Source organism: Tiliqua scincoides, chromosome 1 (genome assembly GCF_035046505.1).
Source record: "Tiliqua scincoides isolate rTilSci1 chromosome 1, rTilSci1.hap2, whole genome shotgun sequence".
Taxonomy (NCBI): Eukaryota; Metazoa; Chordata; class Lepidosauria; order Squamata; family Scincidae; genus Tiliqua; species Tiliqua scincoides.
In genome coordinates, this window is record NC_089821.1 from 42,269,836 (window position 1) to 42,297,306 (window position 27,471).

A 27,471-nucleotide genomic window follows, 5' to 3' on the forward strand; every position below is an offset into this window, starting at 1 on the left:
CAAGTTCTCCAGGCACCTTGTCCTCCCCTTCCCAATGCCCTTCCCTTGCCAGTAGTTTCCAGGTGGGAGGCTAGCTGCCTGGGAATTTTGGAGGACAGAAACTGTGGAAGGAGCTGTACCAAAACCCTTCCCAGCCCCAGGAAAGTTAGAATAAAACATTATATATATAATTTTTTCATCTAGTATCTGCATAGGAAAATATTTTTATTCAGTTATTACTTATTAAAACAAAGAGTGGGATTTATTTGGATTATTTTTCCCCAAAATTCAATGTAGTCTAGAAGATATGGTATACATTTTAGACTGCACTCCTGTGCACGCTTACCTGGGAGTAGGCCCCATATAACACAGTAAAACTTACTTATGAGGATGGACATAGGATTGCATTATTAGAGGAACTAATTCTAGAACTCACAGACATATGCACATTAGTTTGTTGTTTTTTTAAATGCCAGTTTAAGGATTTTTGTGTGTTTTTTCCTCTGTGTTAAAACAATATTCAGTAGTTTATTTCTGCTGAAGATTGCCATTCATATTTTATCTGTAGGTGTGCTGCTTCAGCATCAAGGTGGCTGAAGTCTTTAGCATAACTTTAGGATCAGTGGGGGGACAGTAAGCTACCAAAGTGTTGCAGTATATTTGGAGGCGAAATTTAATGTTTTTTTGTCAAATGTCACTCTATAAGGCAACTTTCTCAGATTGGTTCGTGGGCATAAATCAAATCATCAAATGGTCATCGGCACTGCTTTTATGTGATAGGACAAAAAATTATATGGGAGTTTAAAGATTGCACTGCTGGTAGAGGCATGGGAGTAAGCCGCTGAAGAAGAGACTTGAGGCAAAGTGAACTGTGTTCTGCAGGTCTCAGGTATAAGAAGATTTCAATATGTATCTCTGGTCATCTCTGCTACAGTGTGAAAGGTGCCATTAGAGTAGCAGGTGTTGTTGCTCATTATGTGCAAGATAGAATATACAACAATGAGAAGCTTAGGGACTTAGGCTAATACTTGGGATTTATATTAATGATAATCTCTTCCAGAACAATGGGCTATGGCTGACTTCTTTTTGTATAATTGACATAAAGATAACTCTATGCCAGCAAGTATTGCAGGTGTTATTGACAAAATACAAGGTAGTTTTACCATATGTAAATATAGTAACTGGAAAAGGCTTACACAGATCTGTAAATAGGTATAATTGCAAAAACATCTACAATTTTTTTAACTAAAAACTGTTTTTAAAGTTTTGTTAATGTTAATGTTTGAAATAATAAATATCAAAATTTACAATGTAATAAAATAAAGTTTCTTCCTAATTGATTAAAGTTAAAAAAAATTTTATCTGTGAGATTGCATTAATGTCATGAAATGTATCCATAGGCCTAGCAGCAAGTAAAATACTAAAAAGGACTAAAAGTGTAGTAATATTCTACTGCTTAACTTGATAAATTACAGGTAAGATGTGTTGTGTTTTTGTTTTTAACGCAGCACTTTTTTCTCCTTTTTTTGCCATTTTTTATGGCAAAGATCATGGGAATGCATTTGTTTGGGCAGCCAAGACCAACAAATAGTCTCCAAAGGCCATTTCTAAAACAGTATCAAATTCTGGTAGGACAGTTTTCCTCTCAGTCCTGTTACTACATATAGTAAAATCACTGGGTGCTGAAGACAGGGCCTTTTCTGTGGTATCTGGCTTGGCATCAGCTGACCAGACTGGTTTGCCAGGCCACCTCACTGTTGCATTTGGACACAAGGTAATAACCTTCTTTAAACTCATGCAGACATCTACAAACTGAACTCTGACTGTTTTTGAACCGTTTGCTTGGTGTAAATGTGGTTGTGGTAATTTTTATCAGGATGGGCACCATGTTAGGTTGCAAAGTGATTGATAAATATATAAATTAATATAAACCTATTTGAGATGAGCAGACTACATAAATATAGTATTTGGGACCTTAATGGGTTACTAACTTGACTTTGGCAATCTGCAAAATGTGTATTTCTCATTATTCTTAAAACATGACAGTAAACAAAGTAAAGAGTGCCTTTGCTCAGCTTTGGCTGGTGTGCCACCCGCGGCAATACCTGACTCGGAAGGATCTGGCAACAGTGGTCCATGCCATGGTGACATCAAGATTAAATTATTGTAAGGCGCTGTACATGGGGCTGCCCCTGAAGACACTCCGGAAGCTACAGCTAGTGCAGAATGTGGTGGCTTGGGTAGTTGCTGGGGGTCGGCGGTTTGACTCTGTCACGCTGCTGCTCCGGTGGCTGCACTGGCTGCCCATTCATTTCTGGTCTGAATTCAAGGTGCTGCTTTTGACCTTTAAAGCCCTAAATGGCTTGGGACCAGCGTATTTGAGAGACCACCTTCTTCCGTATAGTCCAGTCCATTCTCTAAGGCAGGGGTGTCCAAAGTTTTTGGCAGGAGGGCCACATCGTCTCTCTGACACTGTGTTGGGGGCCAGGGGAAAAAGAATTAATTTATATTTAAAATTTGAATAAATTTACATAAGGTTACATAAATGAATATATTGAAGATGAACTTATATGAATGAATGAAGGTCTTGCAATAGCTCAAGGCCTATAAAAGGCCTTGCACAAAGCAAGACTGGCCTTTCCTTTGCTGCTGCTACTGCATCACAGATGTGAAACAACAAGCAGTAGAGGGAGCCCTCATGCCACAGCTCACATGAGAGGTCAAACAGTTGCCCTCATGCTGAGAGCAGTTGTGTTGGGCCAATGTGGGCTCCAACAAATTTCCGGAGGGCCAGAGGCTCATTGGAGACTGGGGGCTCCCTGAGGGACACATTGAGAGGCCTCGAGGGCTGCAAGTGGCCCCAGGGCCGGGGTTTGGGCACCCCTGCTCTAAGGTCATAAGAAGGGGCCCTGTTGGTTATGCCATCATTGAGAGTGGTAAAGGGGATGATGGCCAGAAACAGGACCTTTTTGCTGGTGGCACCTGCACTATGGAATTCACTGCCCTTTGAATTGAGGACAGCTTCCTCGTTATTAACATTCCGAAGGGGCCTGAAGACTTTTTTATTCAGGAAAGCCTTCGAGGTACTGTAAGGGCTGTTTTTATAAATTTATAAATTATGTCTTTTACTGCATGCTTTTAATCTGCTGCTATGTATTTTATCTTGTTTTAATTAAGTGTTTTATATTTTTAATGTTTATTTATTTCTTAATTTGTTTGTATTTTAAATTGATTGTTAGCCGCCTTGGGTGCCCTTCGGGAAGAAAGGTGCAATACAAATCTAATCAATCAATCAATCAATCAATCAATCAATCAATCAATCAATAAACCAGATTATGTGAAGAAAATACTACAAATGCTTACTTTTAGTTTTGGTATTGACCCAGCTGCACAATTGGGTTAGCTGAACTGGCCCAACTTCATTGATACTTTTCACTTCTATAGAAGCTCCCCTAATCAAGAACAGGTTAAGTTCCAAGTGTCTTTCTGTCAGACAGAGGGTGTCCACTTATAAGGCATGGGGAGGCGTGGGAAAACCCTCTTTATCTTTTAAGGCAGTGTTTCTCAAACTGTGGGTCGGGACCCACTAGGTGGGTTGTGAGCCAATTTTAGGTGGGTCCCCATTAATTTCAATATTTCATTTTTAATATATTAGACTTGATGCTACCATGATATGTGACTGCATATGGGAAAATGTTACAAACCTGTACTTTTAACAAGCTACTGTGTATATTCTTTTAATGATCGTAAATGGAACTTACTCCTGGGTAAATGTGGATAGGATTGCAACCTAGGATTGTTTAAAGTGTTCCCACTTGATGATGTCACTTTCAGTCATGACATCACTTCTGGTGGGTCCTGACAGATTCTCATTCTAAAAAGTGGGTCAGGTGCTAAATGTGTGAGAACCACTGTTACAAGGCATTAAAAACATCACTTCTGGTTTTTCGTGGAAACCAGAAGTAGCTTTATTTTATTTTTATTTTTTTGCAACCTACAACCGTTCTGAGTCCAGCATGGCCTTTGCTGAGCTGAGAAAACCCTCCAGTGGCTAGGGGAGCGCAGTGTGGGTGACCACATGGGGAGGGTCCCGTGAACTCAATCTGCAGTGTACCAAAACTATGGATATGGAATCCGCAGATATTCACCCACCTACCCATATTTTAACTGCAAAGAGTCAGGAAGTACTCCAGCATACTAGATTTTGTGTATTTTAAGACATCTTTTCTTGCTCCTTCCCTGTGCAATCAAGATGATCAGTGTAATTCTGGAAAATATTACACAAATGCTCTGGAGCTACTGCTACTAAAAAAAAATGACCCAATACTACTAATTTATCTATACATGTAAAGTTGTCATGTTCAGTGTGTCCTGTGCTTGCTGTTCTGCTATAGGAATTTTGAGAGACACACGTCTTTTCTAGAAAGATAGATGTTTGTGTGAAATTTAAATTGTAGTGAGGAAAAGTTTTACAGATGCAGCCTCACTCTCAGAGCCACCATCTTCTAAGTCCAATGGCAAGAAAAACATAACTGTGGGTAATTTGTTGGACCAGATAACTTATGGGCCATATGCTATGGTCCTAAATGCACTCCTGTTTTAGTCGTAGCCAATATGTAGTTTTGCTATCATGCCATTCTTGTTGGGAGAGCTAGAATATCTGCCAGTGATGCAAATTTGCCTCAAGAATCTAATATACAAAGTAGCAGTGGTTGTGCCCAATACTTTGTAACACATGCATTTAATAGCAAAATAGGGCTAGCTAGTGAAATGTTTGAAACAGCATTGATATATTATGTTCTCTTCCCTTCCCCCTTCTTTCCATCCCCGTCAGCAGTATCACTTTAATTACAGTGGGGGAGACTTACAGCCCAATCCTGACCTACCTGGCTACTGCAGCATCCCACACATGCTGGCCAGTCCATGGTGACTCCTTGGGGGGAAGGGGACAATTGTTCCCTTCCCTTGGGTAAGGGATGTAGCCCTGCAATGGGCCTACTCAATTCTTCAGTGGCTCTTGAGCCAGCGCAGAATCAAGGAGTCCTGTGTCAGGCTGCGCGGCCCAACACTGCACGGATCTGGTGGTACTGACCTCTATCGGCCCTGCGCCTCCCATCCTGCTTATTCGCCCACCATGCCTTTCTCCACCCTCTGCCTGCTCTTCTCCTATCTCCCCCTGCCCTGGAATACCTCCCCCCACCTCTTCCAACACCCCCACACCTCTCTGCCACCTGGTGGTTTGGGCGAGCCACTGGGTGACAGAACACAGGCCCAGCACCAAAGCTGGCCCAGCATGAGCTCATGTTGGGTTAACTCTGGCACTGGGTCAGCAGTAAGGCTCGCAGTCGTGCCTTATGACATGTTTGTGACAGTGCGCGCCAGCGGTAAGCTGGCACGCCAGGCTTTGGTTCAGGCCCTTAAGCATGTGTTTTACTCTTGCGCTGAAATCAATGGGAATTGGTTTTGGCTACATCATGTGTAATGATGTTGTTCTGAAGGCATATTTCACAGTTTTTGGAATCTGGAAATCTCTAATATTTATTTACTTACCGTATTTCTATCCTGCCTTTCTCCCCCTCAGATTGGAATAGTGTTCATACAAGCCACTAATATGATGCATTTTTGTAATTCCTTGAAAATATTAAAGGGACAGTAAACTGTTTATTCAGTTGGTCAATAAATGCATGTCCTAACTGCATGTTAACCTTTGTATGATAAATTCTCCATATTTTAAGATTCCATTATCAGGCTATGAAACAATTTAGGATTCACTGCCCTAATGCAGCTTGCTAATCTTTTAACTGTTGGGTTTTTTAGGGTGCAATCCTAAAATGCTTTCCAGCCCTGACATAAGGGCAATGCAGCTCTGAGGTAAGGGAACAAACATTCCTTTACTTTGAGGAGGCCTCTGTGAGTGATACCCAACTGCAGGATGCAGCATATGTCCCATTGGCATGGCTGTGCCAGTGCTGGAAAGCACTGACATAAGGGGTTAGGATCGTGCCCTTAGTTGGTCAACTGTTGTGTTCCATTTGACCCTTTTATCCTTGTACATAGAACAATAGAAGAATAATTCTAATAATGGAAGAGTAATTGAGGTAATAGTAATGATATGTGTGTGTAAAAGTGCTGAAAGGCTGTTGACTGTTGCCAGCTGTATGAAGCATGTCCCTCTTTTGCATCTTTTTCCTGGTTGCTGGTTCATTTTCAGGCACAATTCAATATGTTGGTCATGACCTTTAAAATCCTTAATGGTCAGAATATCTTTAGGACTGGCCACTGTAGTCAGTTGCATGTCTCACCACTAGGTGAGGTTACAAAGGAAAGGGCTTCCCCATAGTGAGGAACTCCCTATCCTGTGAGTTCTGCCTTGCTCCATCTCTTTTTAGTTTTCTGCTATCAAGTTAAAACATCTTGTTCAGGCAAATATTTACTTTGCTTTGTATGGCTTTTGCTTCTTCAGTTTTTCCTTCTCTGTGCTTGCTTGTTATTGTTTTGTTGTGATTTCATATGTATGTATTTTTATATTTTGTGTTTGTTGTAAGGTACCTTGAGCTCTCTTTCTATTTCGAGTGGAAAGGTCGGGTGGAAATTTACCAGATAAATAGATCTGCCCTACCATGCTATTTGAAGTATGCCTACCCACTATTATACTTATCCATTAGTGAACTTCCCACGCTGCCATTTGTCCTCCATTGAATCTCTTGTCTCTTAATTAAAATTAGGAATGAGGACTACAATTCTGCCTCTGTAACTTGCCTCAGTAACAGTGTTGCAATTTGTTCTAACAAGATAAATAGTAAACTTCAGTACAACTATGTCCTTGTGCACACGTCACATGCCTCTATTATAATTGCTATTGTACTCAGTGCTGCTTGAAGAGTCGAAATCACTAATTCTATATTTACGCCTGTACACTGTTATATATAATTACAAATTCGGGATAAAACAAGTGAAGAAACCTCCAGAATGCAGCCTACAATATCAACTTCTGTTTAACATTAGTTTGTTAAATATAAATGTTGAGTATTCTGGAAACCTACAGCAAAGGCCAATAGTTAATTAATTTTGTTTTTGTAAAGTAACATTTGATTTCCCAGATAAACAATGTAGACATTAGCTGCCCAATCCTGTTGGAATGCCTTGCCAGTGTTGCATGAATGCCATCATGATATTCATCATATCCTAAGCCTGGTGAACAAGTGTGGGGAGGGGGAGAGACAGTGAAGCCCGAGTCATGTCCTGCTTGCACAGCCAGCCAATCAGCACTGTTGGTGTTCCTACAACCATGAAGCCATCTGGAAACCCATACTAGGCAGCAGTGTCTAGGCAGCATTAGCACCACAATTAAAGTACACGTGTACGATGCCCATCCGTTGGTTGTGGCACTGCAGCCATATGGATGCCACTGTATGCACACATGCAGCTGCTGCCTGACGACCCACAAAAACCAGACAGATGCCAACACACATGGTGGACACAATACAACGCCGGCATGCATCAGACACCAGACACACCCCATGCCCATGGCCACTGCCCCATAGAAACTGGAGCTGCAAAGGCTCTCGCCACCTGGAATGGCTCTGATGGTGAGGGGGAGGGCAGCTTACATGGCGCAGTGAGGTGCACTGCAAAACTTAGTGCTGTGCTCCCTCTCTGCGAACACCACTGCATGAAGTTGAATTCATTGAATACTATTGTGTGCAAAATACAAGCCAACGCTATACAGAAGTACTACGATACACATTACCACTCAATATTGATTTCTTTGGGAATCCTTGCATCTGTCTTTCTAAAATTTTGTAGGACATTTCCCAAGGGCAAGTTCTGCATTTCCTCGAACTCTAGCAGTGAACAATCTAACAACCACAAAATCCTAATACTGTTTTTTACAAACCCTTTTGAACCCCTGCAGCTATGAATTTTGTGCAAATTGGCCAAAGAAATATGGCAGGACTAGCAGAATCTATTTTAATGTTATCAAACCAACTCTGGAATGAAAACCTCAGTACCTATTTGAATGTCATTTTGCAAGCTCAGTTCCCTTATGAAGGGCAAATTTCTTCCAATTACTAAAACTAAAAAAGTGATAATACATTGAAATTTTCCCATTCTATCAATTCAAAAACCACCATAATCAAAACTGAAGTGGAAGAACCTCCCAAATCAGGTACAGAATTAATCAAATCAGTGAAACAAGGCAACAAAACAAATCAAGTGAAATTAAGCAAAATTCAAAAAGGATGTAGCTAAGTGAAAATAATTATTCTGGTGAATCTCAGCCAAATAGGGCACAATATAAGTGTCTGAATGTTATTGGACTACGCAATATTCTGCTCTGTTTCTGTTAGAGTCGTACATAACTTCTTAAGATGAAAAATCTTTTGCACTGTGTCTAGCATAAAAATAACACTAACCAGTCAGGAAGTAAACAGCATGTAATATAATACTTTTACACACACACACACACACACACACACACACACACACATAATATAAGCACTAATATAATATATATATAACTAATAATATAATATAGCACTTCAGAATATTCAAGGCACATCACAAACATCACATTGTAATCTCTTGAGTAACTATTTAAAGTAGGTCAGTATTGTTATTCCCATATTATCTGTGGTGGGTTGAGACTGAAAGGCTTGTCTAACACCTCAATCGAATGCATATTTATTCAGAAATAAATCCATTAATTTCAATGGGACTTTGCAGATAAGTGTGCATAGGATTGCTCCCTAAATCCATCTAAAGGTGGAAGAGGCTGAAACTAAAGTAGGAACTTCTGGATTTGCAGCTCAACCATTGCACTATACTAGCTCTCATTTAGGCTATGCTTGGTTGTCTGAGTCATAGTTCTACTCTTTTTCTGGGTCATTGCATCAAAATTGCTTTTGGACATCTTGTAAAGGTACATCCTAACATGCTAATTGCATACTGGCAACTCCTGCCATAAAAATGGGTTGCCAGATCCATTAAGCAGTCACTCGGCATTCAAGCAACATACAAGAAATTATCTCACATTTATAATAGACAGTATGCCTGTTAGCACAAGATTTGGTCAGCTGCAAAGCCTCTGCAAGTTTTTCAGTAGATTTAACAGTTAGCTCTCAATAGGTGAAATGCAGCGCAAAAAAATAAAATTCCAACTTGTCAAAGTTTACATTGCAATATTAGTAATGGGCTTAAAAGTATGTGCAGGTGGTCAATTTGTTTGCTACCCCTCCCCAACCATTTTGTGCTAAACAGTCAGCCCTCGGTATCTGCTGGCAGGGCCTGGGGGGAGGTAAAGGGGGTAATTTGTACCTGGGCCCAAGGTCAGAAAAGGGACCCAGGAATCAAAGGAGGGGGCCCAGAAATTTCCTGGGATCTTACATTTTCCAATCTCACCCATACTCATTGCCTGCATGGGATGCACATGGCACATGGCTGCAATTACTGCCAGAAGCCACATGCACCAAGCCTAGGAATGCATATGTTCCTTAACATGTCACATGTGGGAGGAAGCTGTCCTGCTCCAGGAGCTCTTTGGCTTGTGGGTCTCCTTGCCATGATGGAGTGGATGGAGCTCAGGGATACAGATGTGAGGCTACAGCTGCTGCAGAAGTGATGCCCACCCCCATTGCCCCCCCAGGCTGTTTCACCTCCTCCCTCTTTGGGAAGGGGCCCCAAAGAAACTTTGTACCCACTGATAAGATTCCTCTTGGAGGCCCTGTCCGCTGGGGTTTGGTCCCCAGAATCCCCTCGAATGCCAAAATCTGCAGATAATGAAACCCACAGATTAGGGCCCCCCAAAAAATCTGAACATGACCAGAGCTGTACTCCAGTTGCATCTGGAGGTTGTTCTGAAGGCTTCCCTAGTGCAGCACCTCCCTGGCCCTTAGAATGCCCATTCCAGGCAAAAAAAGCAACGTTCAGTTTCTCGGAGGAAACCAGAACTGATGTTTTTATGCCCTAAGAGGCATTCTGAGGTCTGGGGAATCCATTTTGCAATGAAAACCAGAAGTGGGTCATGATTGCTGCAGGGAGTAATTCTGAGATGCATGGAGGCCCTCAGAGGGGACCATGGGCTCCCCACACCCTCCAGAGGGCCTTAGTGACCCCCAGGTATGTTAAAAAAAACAAAACCTTTTTCCCTGTAGTGGCACAATGACAGAAGTGCTGTCGCCACCATTGCATCTTCCCCACAAACACTTACAGTGGTGCCAACCTTTGTGTAAAGGTTGGGAACCACTGCTCTAGTCAATATGCAAGTAATAAACAGAGGCTGATGAATCAATCCTGTGTAATCTGATCACAGGTCATCCACATCATATATACCAGGGGTGTCCAAACTTTTTGGCAGGAGGGCTACATCATCTCTCTGACACTGTGTCGGGGGCCAGGGAAAAGAGAATTAATTTATATTTAAAATTTGAATAAATTTACATAAATAAATATATTAGAGATGGAACTTATATGAATGATTGAAGCCATTGTGAGCTATCTCGCAATAGCGCAAGGCCGGCCTTTTCTTTGCTGCCGCTGCTGCTTCACAGATGTAAAACAGCAAGCACTGGAGGGAGCCCTTAGCCTGCAGCTCATGCGAGAGATCAGTCACCCCGCATACTGAGAGTAGTTGCACCAGTCCAGTTTGGTTGGCAACCTTCAGTCTCGAAAGACTATGGTATAAGCCTATAGCACCCGGTATTCCCAGGCGGTCTCCCACCCAAGTACTAACCAGGCCTGACCCTGCTTAGCTTCCGAGATCAGACGAGATCGGGCATGTGCAAGGAAACAGTTGCTTGGGCTCCAGCAATCCTCCGGAGGGCCAAATGCTCAGTGGAGACTGAGGGCTCCCTGCAGGCTGAATTGGGGGTACCCAAAGGTGGCAAATGGTCCCCAGGCTGAGGTTTGGGAACCTCTGATATGTACCATCATTTCTGAGGAATCAACTTTTCAGGGAGTGATGGGGGCTGAAGCATGGAGAAGGAGGGAAAGTCCTGTTCTGCAAATGGAAGACAGTTCTTTGGATCCAGTTTTAATTCTTTATTTCTTAAGTTTTGATTTGTGTATGCCTGTCTGTCAAAGTACAGGAACTTTATGACATATAGTTTGTTATCAGATTGAATGGAAAGTCAACACAGTTTGATCTGGTTTGCATTGGAGGAATGCTAGTTGATGGCACGGTGGTCACTGACAGAATTTTAAATCAGAATTTAATCATCTTGCCATGTGCGTCTATTAAAGTGATGCTTTGTATCAGAGGAAAAATCCAAGAAAATGCATTTATTTAATTTACAAATTTTTATGATTGGTCTTATGAGGAAACTTATATTGCATTCTCTTATCTAATGTAATTTATGGTGTTCAGTACTTCAGGTGCTTTCTCCACACACTCACATGTGGAGAGTGTGACTTTTTTCTTTTGAGTAGTCAAGAAAATATCAGCTATGTACAAATGTCGTTATTTATCTTGTTATGTACTAGTAATCATTCTTATGGGACATTTTAAAGCAATTCATATCAAAACTCTTATTTTTTTATTCTCTGTGTTTAGGAATTTCCAGCACCTTTGTTGAATACATCTGTCAATGAGAGGGAAGAAGCAGCAACAGCTGTGAAATGCAAGCACAATTCTCAGGCGTCTATGAAAATAGCTTGGCGTTACCAGAACATACCAACATTGGAGGTAAAGTCTATTTTGTAGTAGTTTTCCCCCAGAAGGTCTGTATGTGAATTAAAATACTTGTTGACCAAAATTACTTCTTGAAATGACAAACTCTGCACCATTCGGCACACTGGTTCCCAAACTATGGGTCAGGACCCACTAGTGGGTTGTGACCTGATTTTTGGTGAGTCCTATAGCAGCTGAGCAGAGCCTCCAATGAAAAGATCAGATAACTAATTGCCTCAAACCCTGAGGCTATTAAAAAATCAGATAGCTGTTAATTGCCCTGCAAAGAGCTCAGCTCCTGCAGCTTGCAAGCATGTGTAAATACAGATATATGTCTGAGCATCTTTTTTTTTTTCTTGTTATTATTACTGGTTAATCAACAATATTATTTTGTTCTAAAACAGAGCTCTTTTATTTAATCTCATAAAGCCAGAGGGGTCCCAATCAGTGGCGTAGCTAATGAACGTGAAGCCAGGTGTGGATCTCAAAATGATGCCCTGGAAGTGATGTCACAACCGGAAGTGACATCATGCCTGGGCTTTTTTAAAAGTGCAAATTGGGGGAGGCCTGCCTCCTCCCCCCAGCAGCTCACCACCCACTTAATCTGCTACCTCCCCCAGCCAATGGCATAGCTAAGGCATCTATCTACTACCTGGGATCAAAGAAAATTTTGTAGCCCCCCTCCTACGACAAAATCAAATTTAATTAATTAAATAAATAAAAAGTATGCCCCTTCTTGGTTAGAGACACTATGATGGGGTGAAGGGGGATGGTAATTCTCTTCTGTAAAGTTAGCAGGAGTAGCTGTATTATGATACATGGAAATGAGAGTTGACTCATAGTGACACCTTATTGGTTCCATGCTGTATCATAATAACATGTCATTGGCTCTCAGAACTACCAGTGTCATAGGTCAGTTTTGAGTTAAGAAAATCCACTTTTTGTTTCTTAAGGCAGTTGTGTATTCGTTTTCTGGTTAATTGGCTATAACTTTTGATAGAATACAGATATTCTAATGTGGTTTGTTTCATTGCATTCTGCATTAAATTACCTTTCCAATGATATATAACACGATGGTATCATTCATACATACCAATATTTTCTCAATTTTTGTCACTAGTGTCAAGCTCAGCTTGTTGCCCCACTAAAGCTTGTTGCCCAGTGCGACTGCTGCCCTCTGCACCCCCTTAGCTATGCCACTAGTCCCAATAGGGTGTCATTTTAAAAAGTGGGTCCCAGAGCTAAAAAGTTTGGAAACCACTGGTCTACCATGAATTCCAATAAGTGCGGAATGACCCAACGTTGTTTGCCTTGCAATGCTAACATGGGTGCAGGAGTGCTTTATTCTTCCCATGTCATTTGGTGTTCCCTCAATCTGTGTTTAGTTTCCCCCATCAAGGCTTCAAGTCTGGATATGTCCCACTGTAGGAAAATGTCTTGGAGAGAACTGTCAGTTGTAGAAACCATTAAGCACTTGATTCTTTGCTGCAAATTCTCCCCCACTCATACATTCATGTTATATCAGCAAATACTGGTTTGGGAATATGCGTTTGCTGAGATAACATGTAGTTTCACCTTCAGTGAGTTGCACTGTCATCTGTAATAGGAATGGTAAATATTTAAAATATTGAGACTACAGAATCAGTGCTATAAAACTTACTGAGCAAGTTTTCAAATGTAAGTACGCCAAACAGTTTTATAAATTTATCTGATTGTAGATGTTTTTATATAGGTTGAATGAATAGTACTTAGTGAATCTCTCCAGTAAAGGCATGGAATTGAATCAAGCAGTTGACTTGCTTATCCATGTGTGTAATAAGTAAAGTAAGCACTTGAGATTATATCAGCTTCACTGTCACTATAAACTAATAGCTATGAAGGCAGTGTGTAAGGAACAAGCCCAGTGGTCAGTTCTACAGAGTTTATGGCTGTTAGCGTTTTGTGAATTATATTTCTCTTTAGGCTAGCTATTTTCTTGCCTAAAATAATGGAGTGGTCAAATCTCTAAAATAAATTGCTATATTTTGGTGTACACAGTCCAAGAAACTTGTTATTTTCTCTCTTTAGCTTCAGTATTTTATATATTCTGATTTAAGCATAGTCAGCCGCCTCATAAGTTCAGCCTTATTCTGAAGAATATAATTGGAATATGACAAAATGATTTTATAAGACTTGGCATGTTTGGTTTTCTGTGTAATTGCACAGACATGGCTATGTATTTGTGTCAGAGAGAAGACTTATATATGGTGACATGCCAAATCAAACACCCTCCAGGATGGTAATATAACTTCATCAGTTTAATAATATGAAGCTTGATATATCATGCTGAACCATCATAAAATATACTTTTTTGTAAACTTTTACAAAAATGTGGAATGATATGTGCTTGAATTACTAAATCCATATATTGTTGTGGGAGTTGAACATGCTAATATTTTAAAGTATGTTCAAGGTTCCGAACTTTGTCCAATAATGTGTTAAAATGTGAACACAATAATGAGTTAAAATGGTCATTGTAGAAATATCTGATGCAGTTTGGTGTAAGGTGCAAATCAGTTGTCTGAACTACTCAATGTTGTACCTGCTCCAGTAGGTGTCTGTCAGTGCACTGCAGCCACCCCATGTTGTTGCCTCCCTGCCAGCAGGCCCATTGTGCTCATCAGTGGAGGTTGCATTTACAACAGCCGTAAAGCAGCCTCCACCAATGCAACACTAGTTACACCAGTAGGGAAGGGATATAAGATTGAGCCACTAATCTCCCAAGTATACTATTTGGTTTACAAGTTCTCAAAGGTTTGGTAGTTATGTTGGCTAATTTGTCTATATTGACTAAGCCAGTGGTTGTCAAACACTTAGCACCAGGACCCACTTTTTAGAATGAGAATCTATCAGGACCCCCCAGAAGTGATGTTATGACTAGAAGTGACATCATCAAGTGGGAAAATTTTTAACAATTCTAGGCTGCAATCCTACCCACACTTACCCAGGTGTAAATTCCATTTACTATCATTGTTAAAAGCATATATATAGTAGCCTGTTAAAAGTACAGATCTGTAACATTTCCCCAGATGCAGTCACATTCCATGGTAGCATCAAGTCTAATATATTAAAAATAAAATATTGAAATGGATAGGGACCCACCTGAAATTGGTTCGTGAGCCACCTAGTGAGTCCTGACCCAGTTTGAAAAACACTGGACTAAGCATTTGAAGCTCAAATATAAAGCAGTAGATATTGTTGCCTGGCTTCTAGAAAGCAGGTGTAATGTATGGTTTCCATTTACCTCTCTCTCTCTCCCTCTCCCCCTTTTTTTAATGAATGAATTGCTTGTGTTCTTAGGGCAATATATAAACTGTCACAGCATGAAATCAATTTTCTGCCTTGATTCATCCTAAATCTGAGAATTTCTAGCACGTTAGTATTGCAATTAGAAACTATAACAGCAGACAGCAGCATAAAGGCACACTCTGCTCCATGACAATTTAGTTTATTTCTCCTTGTGCAGGCTAACTCATGCAGCTCCAAGCAAAGGGTAGGCTAGAAACCACATTCTACTAATAAATTTATCATTTTATGCTAAAGAGAAATGTATTTTACCTCCCCCTTGTTCTGTCTCTGGTCATGCTGCTGTTAAGACAGATTATTCATGCTTACTTGATTCAGGTGGGCTTTTTGCAAGCTTCCCCACTAAGCCTGGGAATGTGCTGCGCTGAGGTCTATTCATAGGCTTCTGACATAGCCAAGCTTTTATTGCCTGGTGTTTTATTGCTGCCAAATCCTAGTCTCCACCCAGTTTGTAGGCACTGTGCTCATTCTTTAGAATTAAGAAAGGTTATCACCTACCTTAATCCATGCAACTGTGTGGATTAGGGACACCAGTGTTCCCCAGGATTCTCAAAGAGGATCCTGGAAACTTCTTGTTTCTTCTCTTTTGCTGTCTTTACTAAACTCTCTTGGACCTCAGTGAGGATTTGCATCTGAAATGGGCAACCTGGAGCTTTTCTCAATGAAGACATCAGATCAAAGTTCAGTTAGTCAAGGCCTTTCTAAAACATTAAGGGGGCTTGGACTTACACAATAAAAAGATGAGCTCTGGCAGAGATTGCAGTAAAAACATTCTGATCATTAATCTGGATAAAGGATAGATTATAGGGCAAAGAAGAGCCCTTGTTTAAATTGCTTTTAGAATCCAAAAACTAAATAACTTGAAACTCTGAATTTGTTATTAAACAATGCATATATTTGTTAGTAAACGTTTGTTCTTTTTTTAGAAAAGAATTATGTATGCCATGTAATGTATAACCAAAAACAACAACACAGATTGTAAATTACTGCTAAGTACCTCATATTTTGTGGAATAAAGGAAAAATATATCCTTGAAAATTATGTTTGTATTGTTGCACTTGTTAATATTTTTCATGCTTTAAAAAAAAACTTTGTATTTTATATTCTTGGTGAAGTTTAGCTTTTTCAAACATATGAAAGGTGTCATTTTCTGCTTAAAATTTGCTAGTTATTCAAAATTAAAATGAAAACCCCAATTGGAATAAAATCTGACATTAGTCAAGTTTTTATGACTTCAAAAACTTGACATTCAGTAGATCAGTTCCTGATGTTTGAACCCATGCATATGACCAGTTTTCTTTAAAATGGACAAGAGAACCTGTAATGAAGACATCTGACAGAACAAGAAGGTTGAGTAATAGCTGACAACAGGTAGCATCTAGGAGTGTTCACCGACTGTCCATTCATGGAGGGAGCTCCCCGTGATGGAAATGGTAGACAGGATGCTATCCAATGTTTTCCTAGCATTTCATCTTGTAGCTTTTACTAAAAGTGAGTTGCATTTATTTCTAGTGCATATATAAAATTGGAAACACTAACATGCTTCTCTCATTATACAGAACTTTTTAAATAACTTCTTGCTCTTGTTAGTTTCAGTAAGTTTGAAACAAGTACCATTACTGCGGACATTGTTCCTTGGACATTTTCACACAAGCCTCCATTAACTGTTGAATTAATAGTTGTTGAACTTTTAATCTGAAAAATTTACGCTCATTGAGATCAAATTCATTTGGTATATTTCTACAGACAACTCAAACAGCCATTTCAAAATTTGGACACTACTTTGATTTATCAAAAACAATGGCTCCAGAACAAATTCAGAATATCAAATGGCATGGTTTTTTCCTTCCTGAAGAAACAACTTTGTGTCCCGATATAAAATCTGGGTGAGTGTGCAAACTTTATTTTATTTGTTTCACCCCAAAAGTGATAGACTTTTGAGCACCAGTTCCCAAACTTTACACAAAAGTTGGGACTGCTGTAAGTATTTGCCGGGGGGGGGGGGAGCAGTTCCATAATTGTACTGCTACTACAAAAAAGGGGTTTTTCACATACCTGGGATGGCTATGGCCCTCTGGAGGCAAAGAGTGGAAGTGGGTTGCAATCATGTCAGGGAGTCGTTCTGAGGAGCAGGGAAGCCCTCAGAGAGGGCAATAGCAGAAGTTCTTTTGCCACTGTTGCAATGCCACCTCCCTTAAGGGGCTAGCCACCATTTCCCACTGACTGGGATGTCGCAATGCCCAGTTTAAAAACTTCTACTTTAGAGACTAAGGGTACAATCCTGAGGCACCTGTGGGCCGGCGCAAGTTCTTTACGCCAGCCCAGGAGGGTTGCAAACGTGCCATAATGCACATTTGCACCTCCTTGGGAGGAAGCCAGGAGGAAGCTGGACCAGGCCGGCGCTCAGAGGTGCGTCGGCCTGCGGGCTGACACAAGCCTCCGCACTGGCTTCCTCAGCAAGCCTTGCATCCGGCTGGGCCAACGCAAGGCTCTAGGGTGTGTGGGGAGGAGGCAGAAGGGAAGCATTCCTGGGTGGGGGAAGGGCAGGCACTGGGTGACCCTGGGTGTGGGCAGGAAACAGGGCTGGGATCCAGCACTTATGCTAGATCTCAACCCTCGTTCTCAGGGAGTTCGGAGCAGTATGAAGCCACTCTGCTCTCCTCAAACTTGTGCCCCTCAGGAGGTGGCGCAAGTCCAAGGAGACCCATTGGTGCAAGGGCACCTTACCTGGAGGTAAGGGGAAAAGTTTCCTCTTGTCTCTGGCTGGGCCATCCTGTGCCCCTATCCTGTACTGGATATAGCACAAGCCTCTTGGCTTGCCTGTTTCAGCATAGGGTAGGATTACGCCCCATATTGCATAGATATCTCTATTGTGTACAACCGATTTTATTGTCAGGCCAAGTATCAATCTGAGCAACCTAGTCTTTTCCTTTTTAACAAAGCAAAACTTCCTTGTTGTTGCATTCTGAACACTAATCCTAGGACGAGGTCCATCTATGAGACCCAGAGACCAATCCTGTCCATTCTCCCCTCTGTCTATGCAGCAGTGTCAAAAATGCTACCACTCCATCCTGCGGGGGGAAGGGGATCACGGAGGTTTCCTCCAGGTAAGGTAATACTGGTTGCCTTGCCCATAATTAAGCCTTCACAACACAGAGGGATTTACTTGGACCTGCACTAGTGAATTCACTGGCACAGGTTTGCATGGACCCACACTGTGGGATTGGAAGGAGGGCTAGGATTTGGCAGCTGCTGAACTCACCCCATACCCAATCCACTTGCTCCAATTCTGCCCTCCCCTGCCCCCATTACCACCTCATTCTGCCCCCAGCCCACCCCGCCCTCCTCACTACCTTACCTGCATCAGCAAGTCTAGATAGCATGCAGTTAGCATTGGCAGAATGCTAGTTCCGCCAGGGAATAGAGCCCATAAGATTCAGCTGCCAATGATATCATCATCTTACTGCTACCTAACCTGCCTCCTTACTCATTGGTTTACTTGCCAGCTAATGTTTCATCCCTGTTCTGTTTCCTAACATTCTCTTCCCCAATGCCTGTTTCTTGAGCAGCTTCCCATCTCTTTCCTATCTCCCTCTTTCCTGCTTTCTTTTCTGGAAGGAAGAGAGTGGGAAAGGCAGTATTACAGCAGTGTCTGCATGGACTGAGCAAGATGAAATAAGAGAGGGGAAAGATGGGACAGAAGACAGGCACTGGTTGTAAGGGAAGTGGAAAATAAGTGCGACATAGCATTTTTTTATTCATAAGAACATAAGAACAACCCCACTGGATCAGGCCATAGGCCCATCTAGTCCAGCTTCCTGTATCTCACAGCGGCCCACCAAATGCCCCAGGGAGCACACCAGATAAATATGGTGACCCAGGAACTTGGGATGTCCCTGCTAGCTGTGACTTCCTGACCTGAATCCAGGAATGCCAGTTTGGAGAATACATATTCTTATCTGGTTTCTTGTAATGATTGCCCTTGGCCTGGCCCTTTCAGTGGGCTCACAAAATATTAGCAAACATTCTTTCCTTAATGATATGAGTGTGGTATCTAGAAGAACAAGCTGAATATTACATGAACTCCAGTGCGTGTAGGGTATAACAGTGTGTTTTTGTGTATACACGCGCACACACAGAACATAAGAACATAAGAACAGCCCCACTGGATAAGTTAGGCCCATCTAGTCCAGCTTCCTGTATCTCACAGCGGCCCACCAAATGCCCCAGGGAGCACACCAGATAACAAGAGACCTCATCCTGGTGCTCTCCCCTACATCTGGCATTCTGACTTAACCCATTCCTAAAAACAGGAGGTTGCGCATACACATCATGGCTTGTACCCCATAATGGATTTTTCCTCCAGAAACTCATCCAATCCCCTTTTAAAGGCGTCTAGGCTAGACGCCAGCACCACATCCTGTGGCAAGGAGTTCCACAGACCGACCACGCGCTGAGTAAAGAAATATTTTCTTTTGTCTGTCCTAACCCGCCCAACACTCAATTTTAGTGGATGTCCCCTGGTTCTGGTATTATGTGAGAGTGTAAAGAGCATCTCCCTATCCACTCTGTCCATCCCCTGCATAATTTTGTATGTCTCAATCATGTCCCCCCTCAAGCGTCTCTTTTCTAGGCTGAAGAGGCCCAAATACCGTAGCCTTTCCTCATAAGGAAGGTGCCCCAGCCCCGTAATCATCTTAGTCGCTCTCTTTTGCACCTTTTCCATTTCCACTATGTCTTTTTTGAGATGCGGCGACCAGAACTGGACACAATACTCCAGGTGTGGCCTTACCATCGATTTGTACAACGGCATTATAATACTAGCCGTTTTGTTCTCAATACCCTTCCTAATGATCCCAAGCATAGAATTGGCCTTCTTCACTGCCGCCGCACATTGGGTCGACACTTTCATCGACCTGTCCACCACCACCCCAAGATCTCTCTCCTGATCTGTCACAGACAGCTCCGAACGAATCAGCCTATATCTAAAGTTTTGATTTTTTGCCCCAATGTGCATGACTTTACACTTACTGACATTGAAGCGCATCTGCCATTTTGCTGCCCATTCTGCCAGTCTGGAGAGATCCTTCTGGAGCTCCTCACAATCACTTCTGGTCTTTACCACTCGGAAAAGTTTGGTGTCGTCTGCAAACTTAGCCACTTCACTGCTCAACCCTGTCTCCAGGTCATTTATGAAGAGGTTGAAAAGCACCGGTCCCAGGACAGATCCTTGGGGCACACCGCTTTTCACCTCTCTCCATTGTGAAAATTGCCCATTGACACCCACTCTCTGCTTCCTGGCCTCCAACCAGTTCTCAATCCACGAGAGGACCTGTCCTCTAATTCCCTGACTGTGGAGTTTTTTCAGTAGCCTTTGGTGAGGGACCGTGTCAAACGCCTTCTGAAAGTCCAGATATATAATGTCCACGGGTTCTCCCGCATCCACGTGCCTGTTGACCTTTTCAAAGAATTCTATAAGGTTTGTGAGGCAAGACTTACCCTTACAGAAGCCATGCTGACTCTCCCTCAGCAATGCCTGTTCGTCTATGTGTTTTGAGATCCTATCTTTGATGAGGCATTCCACCATCTTACCCGGTATGGATGTTAGGCTGACCGGCCTATAGTTTCCCGGGTCCCCCCTCTTTCCCTTTTTAAAAATAGGCGTGACATTTGCTATCCTCCAATCTTCTGGTACCGTGGCCGTTTTGAGGGACAAGTTGCATACCTTCGTCAAGAGAACTGCAACTTCATTCTTCAATTCCTTAATAACCCTTGGGAGAGAGACCCTGTTGGGGCATATTTTGAAGAAATCACTGTTGGTTTTTAAAAAGGAAGATGTAAAAGGAAGAGGGGCAAGGTGCAGTTTTCAAAATGAAACCATTAAATAAAACTTTCTGGACTAAATTGTAATATGACAAACAGCCGTAACTTGGTGGTAGAACACCTGCCTTGCATGGATAAGCTTCTGGGTTCAATGCCCAATGCCTCTAGGTGGGGCAGAGTAAAATTCCAATCTAGAACCCTGGAGAGTTTCTGTCAGTATGTGAACAATACTGTTCTAGATGGACCAAAGGTCTGCCAATATAAGGCAGCTTCCTTGTTCCTGTTCTTGTATATTTATTGGAAAATACAGTTAGGGCAGTGTTTTCAACCTTTTTCATTTCACGGCACACTGACTAGACACTAAAATTGTCAAGGCACATCATCGGTTTTTTGAGAATTGACAAGGCACACCCATTGACAGTAGGGGATCGCATCCCCCAGTGACCCTACTAACAAATGACCCTACCCCAAACTCTTGTAGCACACCTGCAGGCCATCCACGGCACAGTGGTTGAAAATGGCTGAGTTGGGTCCTTGGTATCCAATAGAGATCCCTTCTTGGATACCTAATACTGCAGGTACCAAAATCAGCAATTTTGGGCCCCTTTAAAGCTTCCAAAGGTGACGAGAACTGTGCTTTGGTCACCTCCAGAGGGCTTTCTGAAGCCTGCAGAGTCCATGGGAAACTGGAAGTAGCTTTTTTGGCATTTTCAGTCATTCTGAAGTCCTCAGAGGCTGCAGGCAGATGCCTGCAGCCTCTATGGGCTTCCAAAAGCTCTGCACAGGCAACTGGAGCACAGCTCCAAGTCTGGGGGACCCATGTTAGGATATAAAATCAGCAGATAGGCTCCACCTGTATCTAAATAATAATTGTAAACTTTTTATTTAAATATATTATTTAAATAGGTCTTTTATTTCTTTGTGATTAAAATTGCTGAGACTTAATTCATCCAGCAATGAAGTTTTTATTTGGGTATCTGGTGTGCTCCTGGGGCATTTGTGAGATACAGGAAGCTGGACTAGATGGGCCTATGGCCTGATCCAGTGGGGCTGGTCTTATGTTCTTTTGAAACTTTGCCATTGCAGTACCTGGCACTCACAAGGCCAGCCAGTTTTAAAAGCAGCTTGCCTCATTTTCTGTGGGAACTGCATTACCTGCAGTGCTGGAGAGCATCCCATCACAGTTAGCACAATACCTTGAATGTGCATAAACAGGTCCTTTGGATTATAGCCATAGTTTTGAATGAAAGCTAATGCTGATATATCTGAAAGCTATATTTCAATATCTGATGACTTTATTCTTTTACAGCTTCCCTCCTGGTGGTTTCCTAGTTAAACATACATGATATTTTAGTATACATTTAATACATTTAATATAAACATAAAACATACAAGATATTTTAATATTATGTCAGAAGGAATATTCAAGAAACAATATTACATCCCCTTGTATTATTGACTGCTTTCAAGGTGTGTGTACATTAACAATGGTAGATGGACTTAAATGTACATAGAACATAGATTTCCTGATAAATCTTGCTAAAACAGCTTAAACTGTCTTTCCTAATGGAGTCTACTTCCTGATAATAGGCCTATTTGTCATGCATTTTGATAACCTGCCCTTTGTTAAATGTTTAGAAACTATCAATAGGGAAGTCAAAGACTCTGCTGTAACTAGGATACCTTCTTACCAACTCCTGTTTTATTAGTTACTAGACTGTATTTTTTTTAAAAAGGATGAGAGCACATTGTTTAAACACATTAGCCACATTAAAGTGTTTAGTAACAAATCTGTAACAAAAATAACAGACTTCTGAATGCAACATAACTATCTGCAGTCTTAAAAAATTGTAACAAATCTAGCTAGAAATATCTAGTCATTGCAGTCAACATTTTTTCACTAGTTTAAAGTTGCTCGCATCAGTAAATACATATTAAATTATGTATGGGATGGCTTTGTCTTGTGATGTTCTAATTTGCATCTCTTTTTATGTAGTTTTTCCTCACATAGTAGCAAAATCATTTTTCGGTCAGCTTTTTATGCATTTCATAGTAAACTATTCATATTGTTGACTACGTAGTGAGTGGATCATCATTCTTACTGTTAAAGTTCCTATGTTGGGCTTCATGCGTTGTTCCATATTTCTTAGCTGCCAGGCAAAGAATTTCAATTTAGTTATATGATGTGCAATTTAGTTATATGATATATATATTTCGATTTATATATATATGATATATGCAAACACAGAATTTGAGAATATTACATTTTGAGCTAGTTATGTAATATGCTACTCCTGTAATCTTATCATTTATTATTTATTTTATTTATTTTATTTCTGTCCCAGCTTTCTCTCCCAAGGGACCCAAGGGTGCTTATACCAGTGTGGGGAAATACAATAACACAATCACCATTAAAAACACAAATTACTTTAAAAGCCCTTTACAGTTAGGAACATCACAAAAAACAGCAATAAAATATTAATATAGTAAAAAGAGCAGCAGCAATCTTATAAAAGCCCCAAGCCCATAAAAACCATATGTTAAAAAGATGTTAAAATATGTTTAAAAGGCCAGGAACTTGGGAATTTGTAGGATTTCATCTTGCTGGATTTGAGACACTTCTAGTCATGTTGCATTTTTTAAATTTTTATGAGCTACTTTGGGAGGCTTCTTAGCTGAAAAGTGGCAAAGAAATATTAATAAAAACTAAATAGCAAATCTTCAGCCTTGGACCTGCTTTCACAGTTAAAGGAATAAAGCTGAAGCAAGTACGAAGTGACAAAACTCCACTTCATTCTTTTTCTTTACAATGCATATGACACCACTGTCTTAAAACACCACAACCCAGACCCTTGGGTAGAAGAACTGGGTGATTTTTTTTTCACTTTTCACAGAATCTGGAAATGTGAGATAATTTGATAAGTATGACTAGAACGACCTGTGACTTGAAACCATAAAAACAAATGTAAGGTGATGTGGCAGTTTCATGGCTCTTGGTGAGACAACTGTAGTCAGAGGAAGCTGCTTTTTAATGAGTCAGATAAGTTTCCAGTTGGGTCACCACAGTAGTTTGGTCTAGCAAAAATAACAGAGTCCTGTAGCACCTTCATGACTAATCAGTTTATTTCAGCATAAGCTTTGTGGTCTATCTAGTTCAGTATTGTTTACATTAACTGTCAGCAGCTCTTCAGAATTTTATATAAAAGATCCCCCTGGAAGACATTAATTGCTATTAGTTATGATGCCTGCCTCCAGATTCAGAAGCACTAGGTCTCTGAATAGCAGGTGCTTGGAGATAAATGGCAGGAGAGATCTGTTGCTTTCGTATGGTATACAAGATCAACCACATGCATTATGAATTATTGCCCATCCTGGTTTATAAAAGCTGATGAAGGAGACTTGTTTGAATGAGAGTGGAGGGTGATTAATATGTTGTTGGAAGAAGGTTTTGTTTCAACCTGTTTGAACATGGTCAAGTGTTCTACTAAATTGTTCTACTAGGATATGTGCAGTATCCTATCCCCCTTCCCGGGAAAGATCTACTGATACGGATCCACTCAGACTTGCATCATTTATTTAGTAGGCGCATGTCCAAGTCTGTTGTGCAGACTTGGGCTTTCCCTGAGGCAAGAAGACAAATGTTCCCTTACCTCAAGGAGACCTGTAGTCTGCAGGGTTTTCCCTGCAGGATGCGGCATGAACTGCATTGGCGCTGCTGCATTAGTGCATGGAAATTTCATTAGGTTTGGCCTCTAAATCAGTGTTTGATGACTGTTTAGTAACTGCATATTCTAAACTTTTCTGGCTACAGAATGTTAGCAACGCAAGCATTTTTCTAATATATGGCCTAAGTTAAATGCTATTAGTGCGAACACTATTGACTAGAGCTCCTGGAAGACCTCATGCTGATGATTTTCATGTCTATCTGTATTTCATTTTTAGTCAGGGACACAGATATTCTGAATTGTTTTTTTTTATCAGTAATGGGCTTCATGTGGGCAAAGAAGCTGAATTTAATCCAAACTATAGAGGTACTGTTGGTTTAAGACATCTACTGATCCACAGTGGTGGTGTGTAGACAGTTTCTGGATGTGGTTGCACTCTACGTGAAGGATCTGGTAGAATCCAAATCTTGGAAGTACTCCTGGATCCAGCTTTGGTTCTTGATAAGGAATGTTTTGCCCAACTCCATTGCGAACTTGGCCCCTGTGCCGCCCTGGGGCATAGAACTCCAACGTGCCATTCCTCCCCCCCCAGCATGCCGCCCTTCTCTGTGGAGACTTATCCAGCTGTAAGGAGCCTCACGCAACATTTCTGGGAGCTCCGAAAGCCTTCTGAGGCCTCCAGAGCACTGTTAAACAGAACTTCTGGTTTTCCATTGAAAACTGGGCTTTTGGAGCTCACAGGGACATAGGGCTTTGCCAGCCCACAAAACAGCTTTGGAGGGCTTGCAGCAGTCATACTGTGGGCACAGCTATGCTGCCCCCATAGGGCCCACAGGTATGGCACCTGGAGCTCTTGCCTTCCTGATCTTCCCCCAGGACTACCACTAGTCCAGCTTCACCTGGTGTTCTATTTGCACCTATTCTTGGAGAAGTGAAACTTGACACCAGTTACCTATTTGCTGGTAACATAAGACTGGATTGCTGTATTCCGTTCTTCCTTGCGTACCCACTGAATTGGTATAGAATGAGGTATCCAGGTTGCTAACTGGAACCTATCTCAGTTGTACTGCCTACACTGACTGTAGTTTGTTTTCAGGCACAATTCAAGATGCTGGCCAACATCTTTAAAACCCTAGGGTCCAGGACTTGAAGAATTGTCTCTACCTATATGAATCTCTGTGTGCCATCAGTCATAGAGGCTTGGCCAGTGGCAACACAGGAGAGAACATTTAGTATTGTGGTACCTGTTTTGTGTCAGGATTGTCCTGCCAGTGGACATCTGCACAGTCCACACTTTAACAGTCTTGCATAAGAACTGTGTAAGAAAAACATAAAAGCATTCTTATTTTGTCATGTATTGGCCAGTGATGTTGAACCTATGGCACATGTGTCAAAGATGACATGCCATAATGTTCTGGGTTACACACCAGCATTCACCAACACCCGACAAGAATTGAGTTTGTAATTTGACATTTTTGTATATAATACCACACTTGATTGGGCTGTATTTTTTTAAAATAAATGAATATGTAAAGAATTATTTCTCTTTTGTGGGTGGGGGGGGGGGAGGTGACATGCCAGCAGAGTCAAGTTAGGCATTTTCCAAATTTCTGAAATGCCAAGCTCAAAAGCTTCACCATCACTGTATTTGGCTCTATGTTTTGCTGCTGCGCCAATGGTTATTTTTATGACTAGTTTCATTGTTGGTTGTCCTTTGCTTTAAATTATGTTAGTTTTATTATGTTTTCATTGTTGTTGTGAACTGTCCTGAATCACTCCATCAGAGAAAAAAACAAAACCAGCCTCTAAATTCTTGTATTAGTTTACAAAAACACTACATTATATTATCATTTCCTTTCTTTTATTTGTAAATGGTGCACCTGGTGTTTGAATGCATTTATTAAATCAAATATTCTCATCCCTGTCTCTAGTAACATGGCCTGTGGTTATACCAGATTGCTTCATTCTATTCAGAAGGTCATTCACCAGGAAGGATTTGATGGTTCTGTTTCCCAGGTATTAAGCAATATTAATCATCTTCTACAAGCATCTAAATAATATTTTATGGAATTTTTGAAGAGATGTCTCTAATGGTGGATCTGAACACAGCTTGGAATATGAATCCAGACAGTCTTGCCTTCGGTATGAGACAAGTATTGCAATCATCAAAGATCTTTTCTGGTTTGGATTAAAAGCCCACGCTGGAGAGCAGTTTAAGCCCTCCATCCTTCTCATACCCATCCACCTGCCACTGTTTCCTCCATCTCTTTTTACCTGCCCTCATAGCAGAGGATGAAAGTGAGGTTTCTTTCCCCCTATACTCAGTGTTGTCTAACATTCTCCTGTGGCTGTGTGTCATATGCAAGGAACACTGAGAAATGTACTTTTCTCAGCAGTACTAATCCAATGTAATCCCAAAATTACATTTGCCAGTGCTCCTTGTGTCTGGAGTTTACTAGACATCTATGAGTGGAGAATGGATAGAGATCCCCCTGCCATTGCCCACTACTAAAGCAGCAGCAGCAATGGTAAGTATGTGGGAAAAACTACTTAGGCTAGAGATAGGTGGGTGACAGGTAATAGGTGCTCAGGGGAAGGTTGAAAGATTCTGTTTCATACCTGATAATATCACTGGTGGTGCAACAGAATCTATAGAGACTTGGAACTGGGTTCTAAAAGTCTGCTTTATAAAAAATATTTAGGGAAATGATGCATATGTGAAGTACTTCCACGCATGCATGGTAATCTGGGGGTGGAGATTTCCATTTCCAGCAGCAAACCATTGCTAAATATTGCATGTTGCTTTGGAGATCTTTTGGATCCCAGCCATACTCTTTATGCAACTTAGGCATCTTATTAATTAGCATTAATACAAAGCATGAATAATCAATCATTTGATTATCCTTTGTAGTCTTTTGGGGTGAAATATTCAGTTGTTTGGTTGACTGTGCAACAATAAGAAATGGAGACTTTTGAGAGAGTATACAGATT

At 41.2% G+C, this 27,471-nt stretch overlaps 1 protein-coding gene and 1 pseudogene across 6 annotated transcripts in view; one reads left to right on the top strand and one right to left on the bottom strand.

The window, feature by feature from the left end:
* Positions 1-27,471, top strand: part of ELP4 (elongator acetyltransferase complex subunit 4) — a 216,691-nt gene that overhangs the window by 45,259 nt on the left and 143,961 nt on the right. For 4 of the 6 annotated variants that reach the window (XM_066638016.1, XM_066638014.1, XM_066638015.1 and 1 more), the window contains exons 4-7: positions 11,531-11,662; positions 16,739-16,878; positions 18,037-18,099; positions 26,412-26,496. In XM_066638016.1, coding sequence (XP_066494113.1) covers positions 11,531-11,662; positions 16,739-16,878; positions 18,037-18,099; positions 26,412-26,496 — 420 coding nt within the window. The remainder of the gene's footprint in view (positions 1-11,530; positions 11,663-16,738; positions 16,879-18,036; positions 18,100-26,411; positions 26,497-27,471) is intronic. The other 2 variants (XM_066638018.1, XM_066638019.1) reach the window with 1 other exon arrangement.
* Positions 10,663-10,781, bottom strand: LOC136637062 (5S ribosomal RNA; annotated as a pseudogene).